At 38.9% G+C, this 16602-nt stretch overlaps 1 protein-coding gene across 1 annotated transcript in view; it reads right to left on the bottom strand.

Moving 5' to 3' along the window:
- The window catches only part of WDR35 (WD repeat domain 35), a 60291-nt gene extending 45273 nt beyond the window's left edge, over nt 1–15018 (bottom strand). Inside the window, exons 1-9 of the mRNA XM_030311590.1 lie at nt 14877–15018; nt 14068–14185; nt 12486–12557; nt 11370–11462; nt 9549–9677; nt 5820–5953; nt 4525–4690; nt 4249–4394; nt 23–148 (exon numbers count right to left, since the gene is read on the bottom strand). Coding sequence (XP_030167450.1) covers nt 23–148; nt 4249–4394; nt 4525–4690; nt 5820–5953; nt 9549–9677; nt 11370–11462; nt 12486–12557; nt 14068–14185; nt 14877–14900 — 1008 coding nt within the window. The 5' untranslated portion in view covers nt 14901–15018. The remainder of the gene's footprint in view (nt 1–22; nt 149–4248; nt 4395–4524; nt 4691–5819; nt 5954–9548; nt 9678–11369; nt 11463–12485; nt 12558–14067; nt 14186–14876) is intronic.
- Between the last annotated feature and the right edge of the window lie 1584 nt (nt 15019–16602).

The raw sequence follows: 16602 nt of genomic DNA, 5'->3' as shown, positions 1-16602 counted from the left end.
TACAACTGCTCATAATACTCACCTTATAATCAGGTCGAATGTTTGCAAAATATATAAAAGAATCAACAGCTAGTGCAATTTTCAGTCCTCCTCCTTCCCAAGATAGTGCAGACATCTGCTTTCCAGGAACCTTCAAAGTACCCAAATGCTGAAAAAAATGATTATATTTAACCTAAAGTATTGCAATTAACTAAAATATAAATTACCACCCACCACTTCATAGACATCAAGAGTGGCATAAAAATTATTTTGTGAAAGGTTACCACTCACTTCATAATCATTTTCCTTGAATTTTTATAATGAAAAACATACATACGATAGGAGAAATTTATGAACAATAACCAAAGAATTCAGTATCAAATTTCATCAAATCTAAGATTTGAAATCCAGAGATTTAAATATGCATCTTTACTTTTATGTACAACTCAGGAAAGAAAAAAATACATTGTTAATTAAAATAGAAACTCTGACTATACGATGCACCCCAATTTTGAAGTTGTTAAAAAAAAAAAACAACTGTGCCTCCTAGGGGTGCCTGGCTGGCTCAGTCAGTGGAACACACGACTCTTGATCTCAGGGTCGTGCTTCGAGCCCCACGTTGGGTGTAGAGATACTTAAAATATTTTTTAAAAAACTGTGCTTCTTGGAATCAATGAATTTTGGCAGTAAACACAATGCTTAAGGCTGGCCTCTCTTTCACCTCCCACAGCCAGTGGGTCAGTAGTCCCATCGCTTCCGCTCACATCCATCCTCCACTGCCACGGCCTCTTTTCCTGACTCAATGATGGTAACAGTCGAACTGCAATTTTTACCTTTCACCTCTTTCCTCATTCCCAGCCTCCATCCCCCAAATTCAATTCTTCATTTTACTGTCATAATTACCTTTCTGGGACACAAATCCAATCATGTCCTACCCTGCTTTAAAAAATGTTTAATAATTTTTAAAAATCAATAGCTCCCCACCATCACATTCTTTAGCAGAGTATGCAATGCCTCTTCCCATCTGGCCCAAAACCATACTCTTGGGTTCAGTACCCCACTATCTGGCCATAATGCTTGTGTTCTCACTCATGAGAGGACCACTATGCCTCCAGACCTTTGGCCCAGATAATATCTCTTCTGCCTGAAATCTCCCTTTCCTCTCCCATCCTTACTCTCCCTTGCCCTACTGCAGCACCGCTCTCCATCCTCCAAGACACAACTTTAGTACTGCTTCCTGCTTTCTCCCTCCTTCTGTGGGTCCAGAGAATTCAGATAGTGAGCAACCTGAGAGCCCTAACTTCATCATGCTTATATCTATGTCCCTATCCCTTAATGGACTGGTTGGTAAACAGGTACTCAATAAATATCTCTTAAGTAAATAAATATATCATGCATCCAAATTAATGTCTTCAAATATGACAACATGCTTGATACTTTTAATTACAACTATACCAAACCAACTTACGGTTTTCAATTTAACATAGCACATTTTATGGCTAAGTTAACAGTGAATAAATGAATACAAAGACATTTTCAGGTGGTCATAAAAAAAGAAAATATTTTAAATCTATGCTTTTTTGACAGACCTAAGAATTTTAATAAGTTGTACCAGTATCCTCTGTTCTTTTTTTAAAAAAAATTTTTTCTTAATGTTTATTTATTTTTGAGAGAGAGACAGAGCATGAGCAGGGCAGGGGCAGAGAAAGAAGGAGACACAGAATGTGAGGCAGGCTCCAGGCTCTGAGCTGTCAGCACAGAGCCCGATGCAGGGCTAAAACTCACTAACTGTGAGATTGTGACCCAAGCTGAAGCCGGACGCTTAACCAACTGAGTCACCCAGGGTGCCCCAACGATATCCTTTGTTCTTAAGCAGATATGCTCGAAAGTCAAATTTAATGTATTAAACTCCATTTTGTCAGGAAAACAGATAAGGGTAAAGATGTTTTAACCTAGAAAGCTCCACTCTATCTGTCCTGCTGCCTGTAGGAAACCAAAGGGAGCAAGCAGGCTCCAATGACAGCACTCTTTGTACTGACAGCCTGCACTGGAAGAATAAGGCTATCTCCCCACTCTGCAAACCAGCCAGGTGATGGCAGCAGCAAGGAGAGATAAGCTGACTTGTAGTAAGCACAGTGCTAGGCATTTTCTCGTTGTTACCTCCTTTAATTTTTGCAACAGTGCCATGAAGTATTACCTTTATTTCAGAACATAAGTAAATTGAGTCTCAGAGGTTAAATAAGTTCGCTAAGTAAAACTACACTGTAGAAATGGAATTCAAAGCCAAAGCCAAGCCAATCTGACTACAAATCGCATGCTCTATTAGCCCTTTCCACGGCTGAGACCACAGTATAAAAACCAGAAGACTGTGGCCTTCAGGATCAAAAGCAAATTGCTTCTTGAAGTTTCCTTAAGTTTAAATCTTTAGATAACCTCCTTCCAAGTTATCTTCATAACATAAATCCACAATAAGTCCCCCATATATTCACTCATTCAAAAAAATACTAAGTGACTAATATACCCCGAAGAACTACGCTAGATACTTTTAATTACAACCATACCAAACCAACTTATACTTTTCACATTAACACATAGCACACTGTTTTGCAAGATAAAACAAACAGGCCTTAGGATCCATGTTTTTCTACTTAGAGAAGCCCGAGCTAACAAAAATAAGCAGATGAAACAATATAACAATAAGCCAATGCGACAAAAACAACCAATAAAGAACATCAATTAAAAAGGAGGCTGCAACCATTGAAATAACTGGAATTCAGATTTTTAATAGTTAGGAACCTTGAGAACTATACTTCTGTTTTCCTTAGCTTTTAACATCTACCAGAAATATTATCAGGCAGCAACGTACGGAGAGTACCTACTCTCTACATCACACTCTACTGCATATTTTGAGATACTGATACAAAACCATGAGCTGACACCATTTTTTTCTTTCACAGAAATTATTAAAATATATTTTTAAATATTACATAAAAATATTAAAACAACTGGGGAAAGCTTTTGTACAACAAAAAACACATATTATTGAAATCTATGGTGAATTTATAAAATCCAACAGGTACTAAATGGAACCTAGAGTTAGAAAACAAAACAAGTATAAAGTTATTAAGCTTAGTTAATATTAAGTTTTCATTTCCTAAATTCTTTAAAATTCACAGTATATTGGGGAGCCTGGGTGGCTCAGTCAGTTAGGCGTCTAACTTTGGCTCAGGTCATGATCTCGCGGTTGGTGAGTTCAAGCCCCGTGTTGGGCTCTGTGCTGACAGCTCAGAGCCTGGAGCCTGCTTCGGATTCTGTGTCTCCCTCTCTCTCTGCCCCTCTCCTGCTCATGCTCTGTCTCTGTCTCAAAAATAAATAAAACATTAAAAAAAATTTACAATATATTAATTCTCCTTTTGATATTTTCCATTATGACTTCAACAAAATTCTCCTTAAAAATTAAAATTTATTAGTAACACTATTGAGAAGGATAACCCATGCATTTATGAAAACAATGCTTGTATTTTAATGTAGCGTCACCTAAGATTAGTTATTAAAATAGATTTTCTTAAATTTTTTTTTAATGTGTATTTATTTTTGAGAGAGACAGAGACAGAATGCAAGTGGGTTAGGGGCAGAGAGAGAGGGAGACACAGAATCCAAAGCAGGCTCTAGGCTCTGAGCTGTCAGCACAGCGCCTGACGTGGGGCTCAAACCCCTCACCAGCCGTGAGATCATGACCCAAGCTGAAGTTGGATGCTCAACCGACTGAGCCACCCAGGCGCCCCAAGATAGATTTTCTTAAAATAGTTGATTACTGCACAAATTAAAACTGTTAGAAGTTCGTGGTAAGGAGAGACAGTTATGGGTGTTTGATATCTATGTATGTTTTAATACGTCACATTAAAAATCCAAAATATTAATCTGAAACAATTAAGTCACATTAAAAACAACTCAAGAAAACAGCTGGGAAAAGAGATACGCATTCAGATCACAGAAAAAATACCCTAAGTACGTACTGCATAGTGATTTCTTATGTGAAACAGCTGATTTTCTAAATGTTCAGAGTATAAACTAAATTCCATGATAAAATACAACTATTAAGACTTATAAGTGAGAATATTATTTAAAGCAAGATGCCTGATATTTTTCATCATTTTTACTCAAAATGTCCCTTTTCAACAATGTGACAAGTTTATACCTTTTCCCCCATTCTTTTTTCCCCTACCACACTCACTACATATTTAAATTGAAAGAAAAAAAGACACTTACCTCACCAAATGGAGTGTAAAACTGCACAGTGTTTACATCTTTATCCTGAGTGACAACCTTCTGGGAGCCTGCCACAGCCAACACGCTGCCAGTGTGGTTCCACTGGATACTTACTACAAACATGCCAGTATCAATTAAAACGGGATCTACTCAAAAAGAAAAATGAAGTAACTGTGGTAAAATACTTAGCCTTAAGAACTTTATAAAGAACAATTTTAAAATATTCTTTTTAATTCTCCACATTAAAAAAGAAAGAGAGAAAGAAAAATGACATACTCTGGTCGTTCTCATGTCTCATGATTTGGCACCTCCCGTTGTCAAAACAAATAGCAAGGCAGGGGCAGTCTGGCTCCACGTAGCCTTCTTGGCCATGGTACCAGTGAATTCCAGCAATACTGATTGCTCCGGTGACGTTCACCAAACAGTTCAGTTTCATTTTCATCTAAACAAAATCAGTTAAGTTAATACTTCATATTTTAAAACAGATCCGTATAGACTATTATAGAAAGAACACTGAAAATGAGATTTAAAAATCTGGTTTCAGATGCAAGTTCCATCACTTACTGGTTTACCAGCCCTGGACAAACCACTTCAAGCAGAGTTTCAGTTTTCTTTATTTGCAAAATAGGGATTAAAAAAAAAAAACAAAACTCACAGAGAATTTATGAGACTCAAATGACAAGAGGTAAATGAAAGAACCTCAAGAACAGCGGTGTCAAGGAGAAGTCGGCTATTATCACTTACACTGGTTAAGTGCATTTGTATAATGCCCTCAACCTCACTACAAACAAAACTGCCCCATAAGTAAGATCAGAGATCTGACATAGCTCAGTCTCACAAAGCTAGAGTTTTCCTTGAGATCATGCTATCTGAGCCTATTCTATTTTGCCTTCTTTCCAGGACCTGACTCTTATCCCTTACTGTTTAAGTCTTCCATTCCTTTTACAATCTTGAGTAACTTGCTATAAAAATATCATTGGAAAAAAAAATATAGCATTGGTATCTCATATAAACTTTGGCTTCTGCTATCAGAAGACACAAAGATTTGGGATGCCTGCGTGGCTCTGTCAGTTCAGCATTCGATTCTTGATTTTGGCTTAGGCCATGATCTCACGGTTCATGGGTTGGAGCCCTGCATCTGGCTCTGCATTGACAGCACAGAGCCTGCTTGGGATTCCCTGTCTCCCTCTCTCTCTGCCCCTCCCCTGCTTGTGTTCTCTCTCAAAATAAATAAATAAACTTTAAAAAGAAGAAGAAGAAGAAGAAGAAGACGACGACACAAAGATTAAATTGCATATCATCTGACTCATTATCCCTCAGCTTCAGATTTCAGACTGAAATCTTGTCCTTCCCAGTTACCAGGAATTCAGAACTAAAAGCATTAATTTACCTTGAAGAGACCCAGTATTTTTTTAATTAAAAAAAATCTAAATAATTGGGAAAAAACATGAATTGAAAACTTTCTTGATTACACAAACCATCATAATAAATAAATGTACATATACATATATAATATATAACATAACCATATAAAGTTGGGTAACTAAAACTACGAATATATATATACTTACTATAAAATTCCCTTGATTATCATAAATGTGTATTTCTCCACTTGTCATTCCAAAAAGTAGGATTTTACTATCTGCAGACCATGCTACATGGCATAACTGTACACCCTTCAAGTCTTTTCCCCAAATGCGATTCCCTAAAGTAAAACATAAAACAAAATTATTTCATTAAAATTTCAAGGTCACGATTCTCCAACAACTGCTCTAAAACTGTGTTTCTCTAAAGAGCTCTCACATTCTTCACAGAACCATGTGTTTGTTCAATTTATTCAGTCAATAAATATCTGCTGAGCACTTACTATGTGCCAAACACCCTACTAAATATTTGCAATAGCAGCTGTTTCCAACTTTCTTCTCTTCAAAACTCTGACCCAAGACCTCACTCCCAATTAGCAGATAAATTCATCTTCAACTTTGTAAAATTAAATAAACGCTTTCAAAGAAGAAATCCCTCATTCCCACTTTCAAACATTCAGAACATTAAGTGAATCCACACCGACCCTTTCTGCTTAGCCCCCCCCATTACAAAGGAAGAGTTTTGTCCCCAACCAGACACCCATCTAGGGCTAACCCCTCCACCTATTTTTTGGTCTAAGCCCTTCCCAGCTTTGCAAAGATCTCCCTCTACTGATTATGCACATTTTCTCTCTCTCTTTAAACTCTTCTAAGCCCTTTCTTACAAGTATTTAAACATACTCAGATCCATCCTTGAAAACCAGCACCTCAAATAAAAACAAACAAAACAAAGAACACCTCCCTCTACCCCAAGTTCCCCTCTAGTCACCATCCTATTTCCACCATTCCTCTACCAGCCTCACTTCTTAAAAGAGCTTATGCAGGCAGTCATCACTTCCTCCCCTCCCATTCAACCCTCAGTCCAACCTGATCTGGCTTCTGCCCCACACCTGCACTGAAATGGCCTTCATGAGGTTGTTAATGACCTGTTGCTTTTCTTTTCTTTTCTTTTCTTTTAACCACCCCTTCCTTCCTTCTTGGTTTCTGTGAATCTGTTTACTCCTTTATCTCCCATGCTTGTAATTCAGTATCCTTTACAGAATTCTCTTCTGCCAACCCATTAAATGTTGCAGGTTCTTATTCCAAGATGGCCCAGTTTTCCAGCTATTCCAATGGTTTAAATTACCACCTACATGCTGGTGATTCCCAAAATTATGACTCCAGTCCAGATGTGTCTGAGCCACAAATGTATATATCTAACTACTTGGCTGTCCTACAGCATAACAAAGTCAACATGTCCATAACTGAAATCTTCCTTCAAAACCAGTCTTTCTCCCACATCCCTTATTTCAATGCATCACCATCCACCCAGCTGTCAAAGTTAAAAACCTGGCTATTCCTCTGGACACTTCCATCCCCTCAGCCCCAAACTCATCAATAATGAGACCCCATCTATTTTACCTCCTAAATATCTCTAGCATATGTCCACTTACTTTCATCCTCTTTGTCATTTCCCTGGTTCAGCTACCATCCACCATCACCTCTCACCTGAATTACCATATCAATTTCCTAAGTGGTACACCTGCCCCATCTTTCTTTCCTTCCTCTGCAATCACAGAGATGCTTCCAAAGAACAAACCTGATCACCCTGCTCCCATTCTTTTTTTTTTTTTAATTTTTTTTTTCAACGTTTATTTATTTTTGGGACAGAGAGAGACAGAGCATGAACGGGGGAGGGGCAGAGAGAGAGGGAGACACAGAATCGGAAACAGGCTCCAGGCTCTGAGCCATCAGCCCAGAGCCTGACACGGGGCTCGAACTCACGGACCGAGAGATCGTGACCTGGCTGAAGTCGGACGCTTAACCGACTGCACCACCCAGGTGCCCCGACCCTGCTCCCATTCTTAAAACCTTTCATTATGCCCTTAAAGTTAAGTTCAAACTTCTTAGATAACTTACAATCTACATGATCTGTCTTTACTAATGTCTCTAATTTCATCACATACAACTCTTTTCCTTTTAGTATTATAGTACACTGACTCTCAAATTTTTTTCAATATCCTAAACATGGCTAAGTTCAACCCCTGTGGACCTCCTCAAGTGCTATTCCTTAGGCCTAGGACATTCTACAAACCCACATTCCTGGTGGCTAATGCCTCAGCAGACATCACTTCCTCCAGGATGCCTTCCCTGATCCCTCCAAGTCTGGCTTAGATACTTCTACTACATGTTTGCTGTATTTTCCCATCTCAGCACTTATCACAAGGCACTGTAACTGCTTGGTTACTAATCCACCTCTCCTGCTCTAGATCTGAAATACTTTTTATCATACCTAGTGCCTAGAACTACAGCTGTCACTTTATGAATTCTCAGAAACATTTGGGGAATAAATGAAGTTACAACAGAAAAAAAAAAAACAAATGGAAAAATGAAAATCATTTTGAAATAAATTATTTCTCTATAGAGAAAATTTCACATTAAAACAAAGGTACAGACCCTCGGAAGCCCCAGTGTTAGCTATGAATTAAAATTTGAAAGACCTAAGTTTTAAAGCTACAAAACACATGTAGCAATAACAGATTCAGTTCTATTAAAAAATGACCAGATGATCATTTCGCGACATATAAAAATATCAAATGATTATGCTGTACACCTAAAACTAATGTTATATGTCAATTATACTTAACAGTTCAACTTTTTCAAAATAACCATAGATTGTTATATCTCTATATACTTGAAAGTAAATCTATGTATTTATAATACAGTCTAATACATACAAAATAAGTTACATAATTAGGCAGACATATTTAAAATAATCCTGAAAAATTAATTTACTTTTTTTCTGTGCCACTGTAGGAAATTTTTTTTTTTTAATTTTTTTTTTCAACGTTTATTTATTTTTGGGACAGAGAGAGACAGAGCATGAACAGGGGAGGGGCAGAGAGAGAGGGAGACACAGAATCGGAAACAGGCTCCAGGCTCCGAGCCGTCAGCCCAGAGCCTGACGCGGGGCTCGAACTCACAGACCGCGAGATCGTGACCTGGCTGAAGTCGGACGCTTAACCGACTGCGCCACCCAGGCGCCCCGGAAATTTTTTAAAAATAGAATTTTTACTTGGAACACCTGGGTGGCTCAGTCAGCTAAACATCCAACTTTTTTTTTTAATTGTTTTTTAATGTTTATTTATTTTTGAGAGAGAGAGACACAGTGCGAGCAAGGGAGGGGCAGAAAAAGAGGGAGACACAGAATCTGAAGCAGGCTCCAGTCTCTGAGCTGTCAGCAAACAGCCCGACGCAGGGCTCAAACCCACAAACCATGAGATCATGACCTGAACCAAAGCCGGACCATTATTAACGGACTGAGTCACACAGGTACCCCAGCATCCAACTCTTAATTTCGACTCAGGTCATGATCTCACAGTGCATGAGATCAAGCGGCACCCCCCACCCCTGCATCAGGCCCTGTGCAGACAGCACGAGCCTACTTAGGATTCTCTCCCTCCATCTCTTTCTGCCCCACTCCCTGCGTGCATGCATTCTCTCTCTCAAAATAAACAAATAAAACATTAAAAAAATAATAAAAATAAAATAAAAAACGGGTTTTTTTACTTGAGTATACTTAAAAGTAAATGTTTCTTGAATGTTATTAAATTGTATACCAACCATTTTCTCTGTGTTTTTCTGTCAGAAGACTAACATATGATAATTAATTAAACCTCTAAAGATAAAAATGCCAGCCAAAACCTGATCTCAGTTCTGTGTGCAACAAAGTATTACCATCCACCGAACCAACTATCACAGCCCCGTCTTCATACACAATGCAGATCTTCTGTCCGTCAGCATTCCAGCTCATACTTCGAACCACTGATTTATTTCTGTTGTTGATCATCTCCTCGTACCAAGAGCCTATTTGCACACACACACACACAAAAATTACAAGTCAAAACTTTCACATTAGAGTTGAAAACATTCCACAAAATACACTGTGGGATAAATGAGTGCAAAATTTTCTACAACATGAGACGTTAAACAATAAAACCTTCGAATCCAACATAAACAAACAAAAAAAATTAGCTGAGGCCTTGACCAACAATTGCTTCAAAGATTATCACAGAAAACACAATAAATGCCCATCTTTTCTCTCTTTCTTCCTTTCTGTCCATTAAAAAATAAAACTCGGGGCGCCTGGGTGGCTCAGTCAGCTGACAGTCCGACTTCAGCTCGGGTCATGAGCTCACGGTTCGCGGGTTCGAGACCCGCATTGGGCTCTGTGCTGGCAGCTCAGAGCCTGGAGCCTGCTTCAGATTCTGTGTCTCCCTCTCTTTCTTCCCCTCCCCTGCTCATGCTCTGTCTCTCTCTCAAAAATAAATAAACATTAAAAAAATTTGTTTTAAATAAATAAAACTTTATTTGCTTTTGAAGGGCCAAAACAACTGACTTTTCTCAAAGCCTAACTTTTCCCACTTGAAAAACTTCAGATGATAACCAAAGAAAAAAACAAAATAACCACAATTTTATATGTATGCATAAACTCTCCAGTGATTAATTACAAGTATATTGAATATCAGCATATTAGGTAAAAACTCTAAGCCTGCTTGACAAAAATTTTCAACAGTTCAAATCACTTTAGTGATTTCACATCACTAATGCTGAAAGACAAAACATTCATGTACACAGGGCTGGGGTGACAGGTCTCAAGGTACAATCAAATGTGAGGCAAAACACAAGGCCATTTTGGTATCAGGAACTCTGGCATGCAGCCAAGCAAATAACCACGTAATTTGGAAGAACAGTCGAGCAGGCATTATCAGAGTCTGAACTCAGGACCTGAGGAGACCCACAGAGTAAAAATACAGCTTATCCTCATCTCCTATACTCTCACCTTCCATCCCTACACACACATATACACACATAAACCTTGAGAAAAATAAATAAAACTCAGGTACCAAATTTTTCAATTAAGAATTTTTAAATGGTATACCCTGAATGTTTTCAAAACACCACACATGAACTAAGGTACTCTTCTCATTTAAATATGAGACCCCAAGAGATCATGTATTGTGAGTTATTTTTCTGATAAAAGTGATGTGCCTAAATTAATCCTTCTCTCGCTCTGTCTTAAAGGCAAAAGGCACAAATCATGAGCCAGTAGAGCAGAGATAAAATCTGTATCCATGAAAGAAACGATGCTAAATGGCTCAATAAGGGGAACGAATTATTGCCTCTGACTTCTTAATGTTTTTATGTACTGGACCAACTCTAGCCACTGATCACACAGAAAATAATTCTTATCGGAAACCTGGCAAAAAAAGATCTCAAGTAGAAACTATCCAGCTAAGGGCGTAAATTCATTGTGGAGATAACCAACAGTCATCTAATTCACTTTCTTCATGCAAGGTCACAGCTAAAAAAAAAAAAAACAACAAAGTTAAAAGGAAAAGTAGGCAGCAATAAATCCAGAAATATTACCCCTGTGAGGTCAGGATGAATTCCTGCTGCTGGTTAAAAGCAGTCTATTTCAAATATATTGTTTCCCCATTCAAATACTGTAATCCGGACTCTAATCTGTGAAAGATTACATAAACTCTCCTAGTGTACCTTTATATAACATCCAAACAATGATAAGCCCATTTTGATCACTGGTAGTCAACTTCTGATATTGTTCATTCCATGTTACAACTTGAACCGAACCTAAAAAACCATAAAACAATTCAGAAACTAAAAAAAGGCTACAATTTCAAATTTGTATTTTTATAATAAACACCAACAGCATGTTGAAATCAATATGGCTCCTCTGCAACTAAACAGGATTTAATATCATTCCAAAATATTCACAGGATGCAGTCACTATTATCACTCATTTTCTACAACAATGTGTGATACTAATTTTCATGTTTGTTCCTATTTCAGGCCAGCAAAGGCACCTATTATGGTCAAATGCAAAAGCTGCCATATATCTGATGACAGAAACAAATATAAGTAAGATTTACCCAACTGGCCTGATTCCCAAGGATTATAATTCCCAAAGGACAATATACTACGAACTTGGGGTTTCTTTCCAGGGGTGTAGAGGTTGTCTGTGGTTGATATATGCCCTAATTTCTCTTCTTTCCCCCTCTTGTTTTCCATTCTATTAGTAACACACTCTTGAACATATCTTAAGCCTCTGGGTTATATGAACAACTGATTCTTTTAGTTTTTTTAATCTCTAAATGCTTTAGTGTATATTTCATAAGAAGACATTCTCTTTCATAACCATATTACAAATTAGGAAATTTAACACTGATATAATATTACCTAACCCCGGTCTACATTCAAATTTTATCAACTGTCCAAATATTGTCCTTTATAGATACTTGTTTTTCTCATTCCAAGATCTAGGATCATAGAGTACATTCAGTTGTCATGTCTCTTTAGTCTACTTTAATCTGGAAACATGGGATAGATTCTAAAAAAGGATTATGTCCTACCCATAGACAGCAGTATCTTTTAATATATAAAAGAGCTACTCAGTTTTAGATTTATCGAAGATGTTGTTTGATCATGTAAAAGTTGTTGAAGGACTCTAAGCTCAATTAACTATGGCTCAACAGAAATGATTACTTTAAATATTATCATTATAAAAAATGATATCATTTCTGCAATAAGTAGATGGTTTCTCAATGTCTAAAAATAAGACCATTCAAATAGGATTTTAAAAATTACATGACTCACCACTATGACCTTCTAGATTCTGATTCATAGAAAGGTTACTAGGGACTGCAAGACCTCTCAATTTTGCATCATCTAGGAAAAAAAGACACCATGGCAAATACATTAAAGTAATAGATTATATGACTTTGACATTTCTTGCTTATTTTGAAAGGGGTTACTATTCCTGGATGATTTTAGAAAAAATTTTTTAAGAATGCCTCATTCTGATCTATTTTTCTCATGGTGGAAACATGGACAGTAATATACACCCCCTTGCAGAGATATTATTCTGACAAAATAAAGCAAAATGTATTTTAAAAACATTGTTTACCCAGTATATGAAATATACTGGTAATTATTATTACTGCTATTCCTTCCCAGAAGATCACAAACAGAAATATTTACGATATATAGAATGAAAACTCTAAAGCATAAGAGGGCTCAGAAAGTAAAGACTTTGGAAACTGGTTTTTACTACATTTTGCAGAATCTTATATTCATTCATTCATTCATTCATTCATTTGTTCATTCAATGAATGTCTACATTGTGTTACGCACTGTGGAAGCTTCCGAATATAAAATGATAAAATAGTTAAGGCCTCTCCCCTAAGAGAGTTTGTAGTCTACTGAAGGGACAGATATTAAACACACACTCACCCACCCACATAAATATATATGCATATATGTAAAATCATAAATTGAGAAAATAAAGCCATAAGAAGAGACAGTAACAGAGGGAGACTGATTTAGATTGGAGGAAGGGAGAGCCAAGGAAGGCTTTCTGGAGAAAGGAGGAGGAGGAGTCCAGACTCAGAAATACCAAGTGCAAAGACCCCACGGGTCAAGTGTAGAGGCTCTGAATCCAAAATGTAATTTGCTTCAGCCCTTTATCTTACAGAAGAGTGAACTAAAGCCCAAAGATAAACACCAACTTGCTGAAATTCTTTCAGTATGGCAGAGCTGAGGTTCCAACTCCAATCACCTTACCTACATCTCCAACTTAGATTGGGGGACTGTCTAGCTCTCCATTCTACAGCAACACTAGGGATGCTAAAGAAATGTGAAGCTGCTATGATTCCAGAGAACTAAAAAAAGACAAATCAAGCTGTAAACACAAGGAACTTATAAACAAAAATGTTTTTAAACATCTCATTTTCTGTTCTCCGGAACTAGGTGAATGATTATTAACATATCTGATAAGCAGAAAAGATGACACCAGCCTGCAAATGTGACAAAATGTGAGATTTTGTGACCTTATTAAAACTCAAATTGTCATTTTTCTTAAACTCTAAATAATAGAGCAGAATAAATAGACATAGCACAAGGCAATGTAGTGACTTAGTTTGCATTCTTCATTCTTTTTCATTTTCCATCAATAACTTGAGTAAAAGCCATTTGATATTTACATTCGATGTTCTCTGAACTTTACTGCAAAAAATACTCTATAAAAACAGCACTGAATGTTTGGAGTCTTGTTTGTTTGTTTTTCATTTTAAAAGAATTAGAACTGCATAGTGACAAATACCAAGAGCAAATCTCACCGAACAAATGATACTAGGCAATTTTCCATCCAGTTCAAACACTTGGGCTTGCTTTCATTTACCTGTCTGTGACTCTAATTTCAAAACTTTCAGTAATCCGTCTTCACCACCACATGCTATGAATCCTTGGTCCTTGTTCCAAGATACACATTTCAGCTTTACGTTATCGGGAATGGCGACCTGAAAAACAACCACAGCCACTCTCACAGCTTTTCATGTTGGAGTTGGAAAGTGAGTTACAGATGCAGGCTGAAGAAATCCCCCCAAGAAATAAAAAATGGTCAGCCTTGCAGAGAGTGTACTGTTAGGAAAATGGGCATGGCACGATCCCCTGAACTTTCCGCGCCCTACTATTTTCGAAAGGACGGCGGGGGGAGAGGGGAGCACACAAGAAGGGCACTGACTGCAGAGGAACCCAATGGGAGAGTCACCTGAGAAATTTTAAAGGAAGGAAACGGGGAAAAGAGGTATAAATCCATACCATTGATCCATATTCCCTTTCCACACATAACACTTAGGATACCCTTTTGTTATTACTTTTCTCTCGCCCGCCAGCCCATGACGATCCAGTGAATTGAAGTCACCTGGATCAACAGGTGGAGAAGGAGCGGTAGGGAAGCACGCAGTGATCGGTCCTGCTGAGGTCCCCAAAAAGACCCAGGCAGGGGGCAGGAATGGGAGAGAGTCGTGCGAAAGGGCTCTTGGCTCCGCCGAGAATTATCTGGGACTCGGGACCCGAAGGAGGAGGTCCGAGGCTGGACGAGGCAGGAAGGTGCGAGGTGGGAAGGCGAAGGATGCGGGACAGGATGCGGGATTCGCCTGCAGGACGCGAGAACAGAGGAGGAGCTAGGGCGTCAGCGGGAAAACTCACTTTCTTGCTCAGGTAAAAGAACATCCTGGGAACCCCGAGAAGACGACCCCAGCCGTCCAGGCCCGCCAAAGGAAACCTTTTTCGAAGTCTCCAGTCGCGAGTACCAGAAGCTCTTGCAAGCGCCTGTCGCCCTGGCAACCACCGCCGCCCAGGCGCATCCGGGGCGCTGAGAGACACTTCCGGCGGCGGCGTCGCACCGCCGGGCGTCGTGCGCCTGCGCGGAGATCGGGGTGTTGGAGTAGCAGCAGACAGCAGACGGCACTTGTGGTTGGGGCTGGTTGCTTTGTTTCTGGGCCTTTTTGCCCTACGCCTGGGGGGCCAGCTCGGTGTCCCTCAGCGCCTTGCCTTCACCTCAGCTGTCTTCTTTTCGAGCGGCTCGAAGAGCAGGCTAAACCTCAGTAGGTCGCGGTGGAACTTGCCTGGGGTGTTAAAATCAACTCAAGCAAAGGCGCCTGAGGTCACGGTGATTGGGTATTTTGTAAGCCCCAGAGACCCAGCATTGTGGAAAGTCATTTACTGTGTTTGGCCGGCTGGCGCCGTGGGCCACAAGGAAGCACCAACGTACATTTTTGAAGTCTGTAAACCTTCCCTTATTCCTTTGAGGATTGGAGAACCCTCTGGAGCAGTTTTTAGGAGATTGAGTTTATTCTGTTTGTTTTAGAACTTTTTAACAGCTTATTTCAGGTGTTACTGCAGCCCAATGGTACATGTCAAGGAGTATATATATGAGCTTTGGGCCATTGCAGCATGTAATTGCCATTTGGGCATAGCCTTCCGTTTTTGAATAATTAAAGTTGGTGTTTGATCCCTGGCCTGAGAACTATTCTGTATTCTCTTCTTTTTCTACTTTAATTCTTCAATCTCCCTTGTCCTTTTTGAATGCTTGGAGAGTTACAAAGCACAGCAATTTGGGCACGGGGTAGAAAATCCCACGAAATTACTTAGTCTAACCCATTTTCTAATTTATATCTGATTTTCCCTTTTACCATATTCTGCGGCCACTGCTGTTGAGTTGTATAATCTAGAATGTACTTTATGCAGCAGCAGCAGTAGCAGCAGCAGCTAATTTCCCCACCTAGTCTTTCCCAATTTCAGGCAAATAATGTTCAGATCCTTTGAAGGGAGTCTGTTGCCTCACCCAGCACATTCAAGAATTGACAATGGTCCCAGTGCCTTTCCTATCAAATCTAAATCCCAGCTAAAATTAGATTTTCCTTGGATACCGAAATGTCTACTATCATGCCCCCATTCTAAGCAAGTCCATATGCTTTCTGCCTCCAAGGCCATCTTATATATCCCCTGATGTTCCTGTCCTCTCTGCCAATTGTGCCTAGCCGAATGTACAAATCAGGTCTCCCTGAGAAATTCTTTCCAAACGTAACCCCCATCCCATTCAGACAATATATTTGCTTTCAAATGTGTGTATCTGTTTTTTCGGCATCAAGCTGAATTCTGAAGATATGTTGGCACCTGTGCACAAGCTCCCTATACTGGACTCATGAAACAAACCAGAACTATCTAAGTCAGGGGATTCCAATCAACTGGTCAAGTTTAAGAGATGGTAAGTTGAAACTGGTTGTTGGTGGTCACACTCGAAAAATCATCTCTTTAAATACATTCCCCTAGTGCTTGCACGTGACTTCTCATTTATTCCTTCTATAGCACCTTTTCTCTATGATATATTAATAGATATTACGGATTCTGTGTTGAAATAAGTTTGGAAAAT

The sequence above is a fragment of the Lynx canadensis genome, chromosome A3, assembly GCF_007474595.2.
Source record: "Lynx canadensis isolate LIC74 chromosome A3, mLynCan4.pri.v2, whole genome shotgun sequence".
Taxonomy (NCBI): Eukaryota; Metazoa; Chordata; class Mammalia; order Carnivora; family Felidae; genus Lynx; species Lynx canadensis.
The sequence above is the reverse complement of the archived record's forward strand: the minus strand, read 5'-3'. Positions and strand labels throughout refer to the sequence as shown.